Source organism: Symphalangus syndactylus, chromosome 17, assembly GCF_028878055.3.
Source record: "Symphalangus syndactylus isolate Jambi chromosome 17, NHGRI_mSymSyn1-v2.1_pri, whole genome shotgun sequence".
In the NCBI taxonomy this organism is placed as follows: Eukaryota; Metazoa; Chordata; class Mammalia; order Primates; family Hylobatidae; genus Symphalangus; species Symphalangus syndactylus.
Genome location: NC_072439.2, coordinates 97694226 through 97707218, shown reverse-complemented (window position 1 = coordinate 97707218; position 12993 = coordinate 97694226). Strand labels below are relative to the sequence as shown.

Here is a 12993-nt window from a genome sequence, read left to right as displayed (position 1 = left end):
ACTCAACGTACAAAGAACCACAGAACTCTCACATCTCACAAGGAGAAGGACAAGCAACCGAGGCCAATCCCAACATGAGGCAGGTGTTGGAATATCACAGATGTTAAGCAGCTGTTATAACCATGCTCCAAGAAGTAAGAACAAACACTACTGAAGTGAACAAAAAGATACATCATCGTGGCAGATACATGAAATATTAAAAAGAAATATGAAAATTTTAGAACTGAAAAATACAACAACCCAAATAGAAAATTCGCCTAAAAGGCACAAGATGACAATGGGCCACAGGCCATGGACCTCCACAGGCAGCCCGGAGGCCTCCTCACGTTTGGAGGACGTGGGTGGAGGGCACTGAGACCAGCACCAAACCAAGTGGCTTCGGTCCCAGAACCCTTGATGCTGCTACCACTGAGGCCACCCATGTCCAAATCTGCCCAGTCTTGCCTGGCTCACAGTCTGGCTGTGCCTGCGTCCCCTCACCCCCACCCCTGCCCCACCACCATTATGCATTTCCTCAACTGCCTCCTCTATGAGCCCCTCCCACCCAGATGCAAGCTCCCACCAGGAAGGGACGGTGGTTTCTCTCTTACTGTCATCACGACGCTCTGCATACAACGAGAGGCACAGGAGGTCTGGCAAACGGAGGATGCACCTCCAACTTGGTCTGCAGGGAAGAAGCAAAAGTGAACAGGAAAGAAGGTCTTGCAGCTGGAAGTTCTGACGCATCGAATTCCTCACAATTTCTCAACCCCATTTCAAGATGAGGAAACTGATGCCATTGAGAGATTAAGAGGCTAGAGTGGGCCGGGCGTGGTGGCTCATGCCTGGAATCCCAGCACTTTGGGAGGCCGAGGCGGGTGGGTCACTTGAGGTCAGGAGTTTAAGACCAGCCTGGCCAACATGGAGAAATCCCATCTCTACTAAAAATACAAAATTAGCCAGGCGTGGTGGCACACACCTGTAATCCCAGCTACTCGGGAGGCTGATGCAGGAGAATCGCCTGAACCCGGGAGGCGGAGGTTGCTGTGAGCTGAGATCTCACCACTGCACTCCAGCCTGGGCAACAAGAGTGAAACTCCGTCTCAAAAAATAAAAAAAATAAAAGGCTAGAATGAAGTTGCACATAAGTAGCAGAGCTGGGGCCCAACCCAGGGCCTTTAGCAAGGGAAGATGGGAGAGAAAAGAAAAGAAGCACAGATAGCAGAGGCAGCTCTGGGAAGGGCCAAAGCATCAGCCTCCGCCATTGGCCTTCTCCTTCCTGGGACAGAACGCCAGAGCTGGGGAGGGGCCCGATCCCCTCCTTTACAGTCTGTGAAACTCAGGACCGGGGAAATAGGGGCCTGTCGAAGGTCACACAACCAGTGGCAGAAATACCTGCTTTCCTGAACTTTCTATATTTAAGTAAAACTAAGTACAATAAGGCTTTTAGAAGCTTCATTAGGATTTCATTTTTACCAAAATATGTACAGTGTAAGAAGAAAGTTCTTGAGCCAGGTGCAGTGGTGCATGCCTGTAGATCCAGTTACTCAAGAATAGAAACACCCTATCAGAAAGAAGAAAAGGAAGGGAGGAAGGAAGGAAGGAGAGAGATAGGGAGAAGGAAGGAAGGAAAGAAGGAAGGAAGGAAAGAAGGAAGGAAGGAAGGGAGGGAGGGAGGAAGGAAGGGAGGGAGGGAGGGAGGGAGAAGGAGGGAAGGAAGGGAGGGAGGAAGGGAGGAAGGAAGGGAGGGAAGAAGGAAGGGAAGGAGGAAGGAAGGGAAGGAGGAAGGGAGGGAGGGAGGAAGAGAGGGAGGAAGGGAGGGAGGAAGGAAGGAAGGGAGGGAGGGAAGGAGGGAGGAGTGTAGAGGTGTGCTTAACAAATCTTTTTTGCTCAAATAGCATAATGGGCCCAGGCACAGTGGTTCACACCTGAAATCCCAGCAGTTTGGGAGGCTGAGACAGGTGGATCACTTGAGGTCAGGAGTTCGAGACCAGCCTGGCCAACATAGTGAAACCCAGTCTCTACTAAAAATACAAAAATTAGCCAGGCGTGGTGGTGTGCACCTGTAATCCCAGCTACTCGGGAGGCTGAGGCAGGAGAATCGCTTGGACCCAGGAGGTAGAGGCTGCAGTGAGCCAAGACTGCACTACTGCACTCCAGCCTGGGCAAGAGAGTGAGATTCTGTATCAAAAATATATATATAGCATAATGGCCAACTGTGATGTTTTCAAGGAATGCACCAGAGTAAATGCTAAGCACTGAGAGGGGATGATTCAATAGTAATAGACTCAGCACAATTAGGTCTTTTTGGCAATAAGAATAATAGAAGAAAAATGGGAACTACCTCTATAACCAACCAAACAGGAATGACAGAGTATTTTGGCACATGTACTCAATATTTACAAATCTATAATAAAGTGAGCATATTAAAAAACATACACACAACAGCAGAGAAGCCCCAAACTGTTCAACAGTGATTGGATTCAAGAACCAGGATGAGCTGAAGGTTCTGTCGTTCTCTCTTTTGTGTGACACTTAGGGCATCGCCTTGGGTGGAGTTCCCGGGAAACACTCTGAGAGGGAGGTTATCTGAGAGGGAGATTATCCAGAAGCTCTATAATGAGAATGTTCTTTTGGCAAAGAAGGTGAACATTTTATTTGGGGGGAAGAAGCCATTCTTTTATTTTGGCACGGGGCTGATAGTTGGAACGATAGCTTGTGTGATGTCAGGCCCCTCCATACCTGCTAACTTATTCCTGCTTTGCTCATCACTGCACCTCTGGCTCCCGGTACAGTGCCAGGTACACAATAGAAAGCAGAAAACGTGTTGATGAATGGATGAATAACATACTTAGACATATGATATTATTTGAAATTTTAAAACTTCTATGAGGGGCAGAATTTTATTTTTCTTTTTTCCTTTTTCGACCTCAGAAGCTTCCAGGAAAAAAAAAAAATCATTTTAATTAAAAAAAAAAAATGCCTGGGTGCGGTTGTTCACGGCTGTTATCCTAGCACTTTGGGAGGCCGACGCAGGTGGATTGCTTGAACCCAGGAGTTCCAGACCAGACTGAGCAACATGGTGAAACCCTGTCTCTACAAAAAATTAGCCGGGCGTGGTGGCAGCTGCCTGTAGTCCCAGCTACTTGGGAGGCTGAGGTGGGAGAATCATCTGAGCCTGGGAGGCAAAGGTTGCACTGAGCCCAGATTGTGCCACTGCACTCCAGCCTGGGCAACCGAGCAAGACCCCGTCTCAAAAACAACAACAAAACTTCTAGTAGAGAAAGGAATTAGAATTATTCCAAATGGGAAGTTATGTAACTGAGACAAAGAAAAATAAATGCACATTAGACAGAGGAAGCTGTTTGCTTCCTTGCCTGTGGACTAGGCTGTGGTTAAACAGCATCGTTATCAGGCGAGACAGAGTCCTCGTAACCCCAGGACTTCCGGCAGCCGAACCACTCCCCCAGACACAGTGCTGCCTGGGCCTGTGAAAGAAGCTCAAGCCCGCAGCGCCGCCACCTCCGACCCAGGTTAGGCCTGACACGGCTTTTCCTCTGATCAGTTCTCCTCACTCCCAAGGCCATGATGAGCCCTGAGGTTCCGAGGGAGAGCAGGTGAGCCGGGTGGGCGGGAGTAGGGAGGCTCCCTGCAGGCTGAGTCCTTCCAGAGCCCACCCCGGCTCAGGGATGCCCACCGCTCCAGGGCCCTCTCTGATACTGGCAGGGGGGGACATGGGTCTAGGGACCCAGTGATTTGCCGTCACAGACAGTATGTCTTCCATTAAAACAATTACTGCATTTTGGCCAGGCACGGTGGCTCAAGCCTGGAATCCCAGCACTCTGGGAGGCCGCGGCAGGAGGATTGTTTGAGCTCAAAAGTTCAAGACCAACCTGGGCAACATAGTGAGACCTCATCTCTAAAAATAAATAAAAATGAAACAAAATAATAAAATAAAAATCCTCTGGACGTGGTGGCTCACGCCTGTAATCCCAGCACTTTGGGAGGCCGAGGCGGACGGGTCACCTGAGGTCAGGAATTTGTGAGACCAGCCTGGCCAACAGAGTGAAACCGTCTCCACTAAAAACACAAAAATCAGCTGGGCGTGGTAGCAGGTGCCTGTAATCCCAGCTACTCAGAGGCTGAGGCAGGAGGATCGCTGGAACCTGGGAAGCAGAGATTCTGGTGGGCCGAGATCACACCACTGCTCTCCAGCCTGAGTGACAGAGTGAGACTCCATTTCTCTCTATATATATTTTATTAAACATACATTTAAAAATTTTACAGAAATATTTTAAAATATATGTCCAGAACATAAGTCCTTTCTTTAAAAACATATGGCCAGGCACAGTGGCTCACGCCTGTAATCCCAGCACTCTGGGAGGCTGAGATAGGTGGATCACCTGAGGTCAGGAGTTCAGGACCAGCCTGTCAACATGGTGAAACCCTATCTCTATTAAAAATACAAAAAAGTCGGCTGAACATGGTGGTGTATGCCTGTAATTCCAGCTACTTGGGAGGTGGAGGCAGGAGAATTGCTTGCACCCGGGAGGCGGAGGTTGCAGTGAGCCGAGATCGGACCACTGCATGCCAGCCTGGGTGACAGAGTGAAACTCTGTCTCAAATATATATATACATTTGTATATATATATATATTTGTATATATATGTATGTATATATATTTGTATATATACATATATACACATTTAGTACATTTTCTTTCATGAAAAAAACTCAAAACATATGTTTTATTTTAATGAGAGCCAAATATTTCTGGAAAACCTTTTAGCACTATTTATTAAAACAATTTGTTACAGCTGGGTGCGGTGGCTCACACCTGTAATCTCAACACTTTGGGGAGGCCAAGGTGGGTGGATCACTTGAGCCCAGGAGTTCGAGACCATCCTGGGCAACATAGACCTCATCTCTACAGAAAAAAGAAAAAAAAGAACAAAATTATCTGGGTAGAGTGGCGTGTGCCTGTAGTCCTCACGGCTTGGGAGGCTGAGGCGGGAGGATCCCTTGAGGCTGGAGGGTCAAGGTATGGTGAGCTGAGCTGAGCTGGAGCCACTGCACTCCAGCCTGGGAGACAGAGGGACACCATGTCTCTAAATAAATGAACAGTTACAAGATAAAAAAAATTAACAAAATGTGTTAACTGGAGTTTATCCACAGAATAAAAACTAGGCAGTGTTTAAATATTCTTTGAGAAGATGAATTTAAAGATACAGAAAACTGGCCAGGCACAGTGGCTCACGCCTATAATCCCTGCACTTTGGGAGGCTGAGGCAGGAGGATCACGTGAGTCCAGAAATTCGAGACCAGCCTGGGCAACATAGTGAGACTTCGTCTCTACTAAAAATAAAAAAATAAAAAACATTAGCCAGGTGTGGTGGGGCACGCCGGTCACCCCAGCTGCTTGGGAGGCTTAACTGGGAAGATCGCTTGAGTCGAGGAATTCCAGGCCACCCCGAACCCTGATCATGCCACGGTACTCATCCTGGGTGACAGAGTGAGACCTTGATTCAAACAAAACAAAACCAGATAAAATAAAGATAAAAATAAACCTTAAGAAAACTCTGCATGCTGCATGACCTTATTTTATAAAACATATATGTGCACAGAAAAAAAGTGTAAGAAATATATCAAAATTTTAAGCGGCTTTCTGGGTGTTTAATTTTCTCACTGCGCTCTTCTGAATGGTCCAGTTCAACAAAGAGCATGTACAACAATCATAAAAACATTTTTTCACAGTGGAGCTGAGGCTTCCCAAATGGAGTGGCATGATGCCAGGACTTCTGCTGGAGAGTGACTGCCCGCTCTCCCAGCCCTCAGCTTCCCTCCAGCCAGCCCAGAGCCGCAGGCATGGCCTTTTTCAGAGCCCCCCACCCATCTCCTTTCCTGACCTTAGATCCTAGCTGGTCCCCGTTTGGCTCCAGATGGTGGGCCACCCGGTTCCTTCCCCTCCAAGCTTCCCTGGGCTGACTCCCTTTAAGCACCCATGGGCTTGAGCCAGCAGAGTTGGACTTAATTGATTTATTGGGCAATGAATACACAATCTCATCCCTCCCACTCTCTGAAATGTAGCCAGAGCGCCTGCAACGCCACATTCTGCCAGCAGGCGGTGCTGCCCAACACGAGAGCACTCCGGCCCCGGGTCCTCAAGATGGACTTCGGGGATCATTAAAATTGCAGTAATTGCTGAGGGGCATCCCGACAGGGCACAGCTCCCCACGGGCACGGGGGACACAGTTACCGTCTAACACCACCACCAGCACCACGCAACAACCGCCATTTCAATACCAAGAACTCAGGAAGACAAACACACCGAATAAAGACCGTCCTGGAACGGAGTCTATTTCATTTTAAGAAAACTCAGTCCTGGCCGGGCGCGGTGGCTCACGCCTGTAACCCCAGCACTTTGGGAGGCCGAGGCGGGCGGATCACGAGGTCAGGAGATCGAGACCATCCTGGCTAACACGGTGAAACCCCGTCTCTACTAAAAAATACAAAAAATTAGCCGGGCGTGGTGGCGGGCGCCTGTAGTCCCAGCTACTCGGGAGGCTGAGGCAGGAGAATGGCGTGAACCCAGGAGGCAGAGCTTGCAGTGAGCCGAGATCGCACCACTGCACTCCAGCCTGGGCGACAGCGAGACTCTGGCTCAAAAAAAAAAAAAAAAAAAAAAAGAAAAGAAAAAAAGAAAACTCAGTCATGTAGCTCTTACCATTTCACCTCAGGTGGCTGGAAACTTAACTCTAGACCGGCCGTGGCCCTGGACTGACCTTCAAGAACCCTTGCTCTCGACAAAGATTCCAGCAGTTGGAGGTTCCTGCAATCTCCAAATTTCGTTTCTGTACAAATTAACTTGCTTCAAATTAAGGACACCTTTTTGTCCGCAGTGTGCAGCGAGATGCGCTAGGTCTTTCCTCCTTTTGTGGCTGCAGTGGAGCCGCCAGCCACTTTCGAGCAGACCCACCTGCTTAAACAGCAGACGCAACCCCACTAGGCCTCTGGCTATTCCTGCTGTCTTCCTTTGTCTACAAAGTCAAAAGAACTCAGCATTCCACACGAGCAGCCTCGTGATCCAGGCCTGCCTCACGTGTCAGGATCACGAGAGCTGCCTCTAACCCACCCCCAAAACAACAAAAGGATGCGCCCTGGCCTTGCCAGCTTCAGTGCTTGGGACAAGCCGGCTCGTGTCCGCCTCGGCCGCAGGGCCCTCCACCTGCACCGCTTTCGTCCCCTCACCTACCTGGCATTCACCCTTCTCACCCATCACATCAGCACAACATGACCTCGTGGGGAGTCACCCCCTCTGCTCCCAAGACACCTGGTGCATAACGATTACAGAGCACTCGTCTTGCCGTGATGATGTCACAGCCCCCCAAATACTGTGAACCCCTCTGGGGTACAGACTATTTCTACTTGGCTTGTGTTTCCTCATCGGGGCTCGACACACAAAAAGCACCCGACACCTCCCCACTGAGTTGATTCTGCCTGTTGTTGATTCTGCCTGTTGTTGATTCTCCGTTGTTGATTCTCCCTGTTGTTGATTCTGCCTGTTGATTCTGCCTGTTGTTGATTCTCCGTTGTTGATTCTGCCTGTTGTTGATTCTGCCTGTTGATTCTCCCTGTTGTTGATTCTCCGTTGTTCTCTCCCTGTTGTTGATTCTCTCCCTGTTGATTCTCCCTGTTGTTGATTCTCCCTGTTGTTGATTCTGCCTGTTGTTGATTCTCTCCCTGTTGTTGATTCTCTCCCTGTTGATTCTCCGTTGTTGATTCTCCCTGTTGTTGATTCTGCCTGTTGTTCTCTCCCTGTTGATTCTCCCTGTTGTTGATTCTCCCTGTTGATTCTCCCTGTTGTTGATTCTGCCTGTTGTTGATTCTCTCCCTGTTGTTGATTCTCCCTGTTGTTGATTCTCCCTGTTGTTGATTCTCCCTGTTGTTGATTCTCCGTTGTTGATTCTCCCTGTTGTTGATTCTCTCCCTGTTGTTGATTCTCCCTGTTGTTGATTCTCCCTGTTGTTGATTCCCCGTTGTTGATTCTGCCTGTTAGCAAACACACCTGGGTCAGCGTTTCAACTTCCCAACTTAAGATCTTTTCGGTAAACCCAGGAGATGCTGGAAAAGCTGGCAGGCCGATTAGAAGCAAGAAAAACATAGCAGGAAACCCAGGGTTTAGGGAACTGTGTGTCTGGCAGGAAAAGTACACTGGGTTCCCTGCTCCCCTGAGAATCCTCGAGCTGCTTTGACATCCTCTGCCCCCTGCAAAAATCTTTCTGAATGTGTTGGCTCTGAAACATCAGATTTTTAAAAGCTGGTAAAGCATACACACGTCTGGATCGCTTACGAAAAATTGATGTGTTTTAAAATGAAGTAAAAACACCTATGATCTATAAATAGGATAATTGTTAGCAAAAGAATAAAAAGAGGGAAAATGAGAAAAGTAAAACACAACTCTATGCGCAGAGTGTGGTCAGTGTATAATGTAAGCTATTGATTAATAGAAACAGGCAGGAACACGGGGAAATAGCAATTGTAACTACTGTTTAGTGGGTACTGACTACAGCCCATACACTAAGCAAAATGTTTTACCCTCACAACCTCAGTCAGTCCTCACAACCCTTCTATAAAGCAGGAATTACTCCATCAGTTTACAGACTCAGAAAGGTTAAATAACGTTTCTAACATGAAACAGAGCTAGGAATGAAATCCAGGTCTAACAGCAACCCCTCTGTTAAGTGTTCAATTCTCACTGAATATGAACTTGTTCTGGCCAGGAGCCGTGGCTCACGCCTGTAATCCCAGCACTTTGGGAGGCCGAGGCAGGCGGATCATGAGGTCAGGAGTTCAAGACCAGCCTGATCAATATGGTGAAACCCCATCTCTACTAAAAATCCAAAAATTAGCCAGGTGTGGTGGCGTGTGCCTGTGGTCCCAGCTACTCAGGAGGTGGAGGCAGGAGAATTGCATGAACCCGGGAGGCAGAGGTTACAGTGAGCCGAGATTGCACCACTGCACTCCAGCCTGGGCAACAGAGCAAGACTCCGTCTCAAAAAAAAAAAAAAAAAGAACTCGTTCCCTTTTATGATATATTTGACGAGCTATTTTAAATCACAGTTGAAATAATAGAATTCCTGCCTTTGCAAACAGCATATGCAAAGCTCCCAGGCCTCAGAGCGCCTGAGCCTCGGGGCCTACCCAGGAAGGCCAGCCTGTAGCCACAGACACACGTGGCCCAGACTCATCCTGAATGGCCTCTGTTTTGTTTTCAATAAACCCGAGTCATTAAGCTTACTTTCTTATGATTTACCTCTTTTCCTGAAGTTCACATGTCATACGTGAAGCTCGAAAAGCTAGTTTCCTTGATTGATCTAGTAATTTCCTAGAAAGAGTAAGAAACCGATGAATAATCTAACATTTTGTAATGGGCCAAGGATATTAACAAGCAACTCATTAAAAAGGAAATACAAATGGCTCAACTTATTTTTGAGTTTATTCGTAAGAGAAATGCATGTTAAAACTATAGAAACACTATTTTCTACCAGTCAGTCTGGCAAAGATCAGAAAACTCCTTAAGACATGGAAAGCTCTCTTGCACAGGTGGTGTGACAACTGAGAACGTCCCTCCACTGAGGGCAGGTTCAGCACCACCCACCGCCATGGCACACACTCTTCGACCTAGGAGTCCCACTGCTGGGAGCTCATCTTTCAGATTGACGTGCGAGTGAAAACAGCCACATACACAATGTACTGAGGCAATGGTTGTAACTGCAAAGGACTGGATACAACTAAAATTGCCCTTCATCAAAAGGAACCCAGTTAAGTAGGTTATGGAACACCCATGCATCCACGCAACCCGAAAGAATGGGGAAGCCCAGCTGGGCACGGTGGCTTATGCCTGTAATCCCAACACTTCGGGAGGCTGAGGCGGGTGGATCACCTGAGGTCAGGAGTTTGAGACCAGCCTGGCCAACATGGAGAAACCCCGTCTCTACTAAAAACACAAAAATTAGCTGGGTGTGGTGGCACATACCTGTAATCCCAGCTACTCAGAGGCTGAGGCAGGAGAATCGCTTGAACCTGGGAGGCAGAGGTTGCAGTGAGCAGAGATCGCACCACTGTACTCCAGCCCAGGCGACAAGAGCAAAACTCTGTCTCAAAAAAAAAAAAAAAAAAAAAAAGGGGAAGCACGTTCAGTATCGCTACACAATTCTTCAAAATATTAAGTAAAAACAAAAACAAGCACTACACAAGAAACTGGTGATACAGGCGTCTGCGCTGGGGAAGTGGAAGGCCGGAGTGGGTGACACAGGCCTCTCTGGGCTGGGGAAGTGGACGGCCGGGGTGGGTGATACAGGTGTCTCTGGGCTGTTCCCCAGTCATTTCACTGTACATTCTTCAGTGCCTTTTCAATTTTGAACCGTGTGAACATATGAGTTATTCAGAAAAACAATTAAAATACCTAACATATTGAAGGGTTCCTTGTTGCTAACATTTCTGGCTTGGTTCTATTTAACTGAGTTGCTGTACTCTCTCCTGCAGTATATATCCTGCCTTACAGAACTCCACGTGGCAAGTGAAATCCAGGCACTGTGCCTTACAGAAATCCAGGCAGTGCAAGTCACTGACCGGGGCTCTGGTGTAAGGGAAGAAGCCTCCCGGCATCCAGGCCTGCACGCCCTCCCACTGCCTCCAGGTGGTGCTACAAGGCCTGCTGCCCGGAGCAGATGCTGGTGGCCTGGGGAGCCTCGCTTGGGGCCTGGAGCTTGCTGACCAACAGGCAAAGAAACAGGAGGCACAAGTAAGTAACATAAAATAGAAACTAACTTTATTTCTCTGGAAGAAGCAGGTACCGAATGCCAGAGCAGCAACTTTGCCGACAGGCTGGTGGGAAAACATGGAACCGCGCAGGGGAATTGGGTGGAAGAGGAAGCACTGATGTCCCTCCAGGGCGGCTGCCCTTGGTCTCCTTCCAGCCCTGGGGCCCTGGGCCCTGGGCCCTGGTCCCCGCCAGAGAATGGTCTGGCACCCTTTCTCCGCTTCCTGAACCACCTCAGGCTATGTCCAGGCACAAGATCCTGAGGCCAGCCAAATCCCATTCAAGTCCATGGTGAGGCCACAAGTCACATTCTGCCCGACAACCCCAACTGCTGCCAGGGGCCCCCTGGAAGAAGACCTAGTCCTAGGAGGTCCCACTGGGTGCTGGTCCACCTCTCTCTGTGGCCGACACATCCTGCCTGCCCAGGTCCAGCCTGGTTTCCTCCCAGTCTGTCACCCAGGGCAGGGCCTAGGGGCACTACTCCAGCCACAGGCCTTGCCCAGGACCAGGACCAGAGGCAGGTCATACCCAGAGCCTGCTAGGGCAGCCCCCAGGCCTGTCTTCACTGGGCCCCTTCCACATCTTGGCTGGGGCACCGGGGCTGAACCAAAGTGTGCAGGGACAGCGCTGGTGCGGGAGGGATGGGCAGGGCAGGGCTCCCAGCCTCCCGCAGCCTTGGCCTTGCTCCATCCCTGGGAGCAGCAGGGAGCAGCAGGTCCTCCAGGCCTGGATGGGGGCATCTCCCCACTCCTGGTGGACAGACAGGCTCAGGTGATTCCTTCAGGCAGGCCCTCTGGCTCTCCAGACGCATCTCAGCGCCTACGGAATGGGAAACCACTAGCACAGTTAAACAGTTTACAGAAAGTTCAGCGGGGTGGGTACCGGGGGACACAGTAGTGCCAGGCAACACCATTGGAAGCTGGCAGTCCCCGGCAAGAACTGTAAAATTTATCATCCTGGATGTCCTTTCTCTGTACTTTAATAAACTATGAGTATGCAAATCCTGCATCCTGGGTGCAAATCAGTAAGAACCACCCGAGACAGTGACAGACAGGTGACACCGGATGCAAATCCTGCATCCTGGGTGCAAATCAGTAAGAACCACCCGAGACAGTGACAGACAGGTGACACCGGGTGCCTGTGTCCCGGGTGCACATCAGTAAGAACCACCCGAGACAGTGACAGACAGGTGACACCGGGTGCCTGTGTCCCGGGTGCAAATCAGTAAGAACCACCCGAGACAGTGACAGACGAGTGACACCGGATGCAAATCCTGCGTCCTGGGTGCAAATCAGTAAGAACCACCTGAGACAGTGACAGACAGGTGACACCAGGTGTCTGTGTCCCAGGTGCAAATCAGTAAGAACCACCCGAGACAGTGACAGACAGGTGACAACGGGCGCCTGCGTCCCGGGTGCAAATCAGTAAGAACCACCTAAGACAGTACGGGACAGATAGGTGACACGGAGTGCCTATGTCCTGGTGCCAGGTGTGTGGTGCGCGATATGACAGACATGTCCCCCATCCATTGCACCAGTCCCTTCCACAGGGTAGGGCACTATTATCTACACGCTTTACATGTGGAGAAACTCAGCACCGCACACAGGGCCACGCTGCTGGGACAAGGGCAGGAGGTCCCAAGTGAGCTGCCGTCTCCAGGGCCTGGCCCGTGTCAGCCCTGCCTCCGGCCAGTTATATTTATATTTTAAATGTCTATGAATTTTGTTACACTATAATATAAACCTTTTACAGGAAAGACAATATATTTTCTTTTTACAGAAATTTTTTTTTTTTTCGGAGACAGAGTCTCCCTCTGTCACCCAGGCTGGAGTGCAGTGGTGCAATCTAAGCTCACAGCAACCTCCGCCTCCCAGGTTCAAGCAATTCTCCTGCCTCAGCCTCCCGAGTAGCTGGGATTACAGGCGCCCGCCACCACACCCGGTTAATTTTTGTATTTTTAGTAGAGACGGGGTTTCACCATGTTGGCCAGGCTGGTCTTGAACTCCTGACCTCAGGTGATCCTCCCTCCTTGGCCTCCCACAGTGCTGGGATTACAGGCGTGAGCCACTGTGCCCGGGCCAACATTGAAATTTTAAATGTTACTTTAAACAGAAATATGGAAACACAGAGGTGAGAAAGAGGTATGCAAATCATGGGGTCCTAAAAAGTGCCATTCCTGGAGCCACTCAGGG

General features: G+C 49.4%; 1 protein-coding gene across 40 annotated transcripts in view; it reads right to left on the bottom strand.

Moving 5' to 3' along the window:
- TNK2 (tyrosine kinase non receptor 2) overlaps positions 1-12993 on the bottom strand; it is a 119927-nt gene that overhangs the window by 18586 nt on the left and 88348 nt on the right. For 13 of the 40 annotated variants that reach the window (XM_063622079.1, XM_063622078.1, XM_063622076.1 and 10 more), the window contains 3 exons: positions 9293-9364; positions 7582-8028; positions 4750-7538 (listed from right to left, as the gene is read on the bottom strand). In XM_063622079.1, coding sequence (XP_063478149.1) covers positions 7286-7538; positions 7582-8028; positions 9293-9364 — 772 coding nt within the window. In that variant the 3' untranslated portion in view covers positions 4750-7285. Of the gene's footprint in view, positions 1-590; positions 665-1455; positions 1544-4749; positions 8029-9292; positions 9365-10788; positions 11621-12993 lie in introns of those variants that run through there. The other 27 variants (XM_063622114.1, XM_063622109.1, XM_063622111.1 and 24 more) reach the window with 8 other exon arrangements.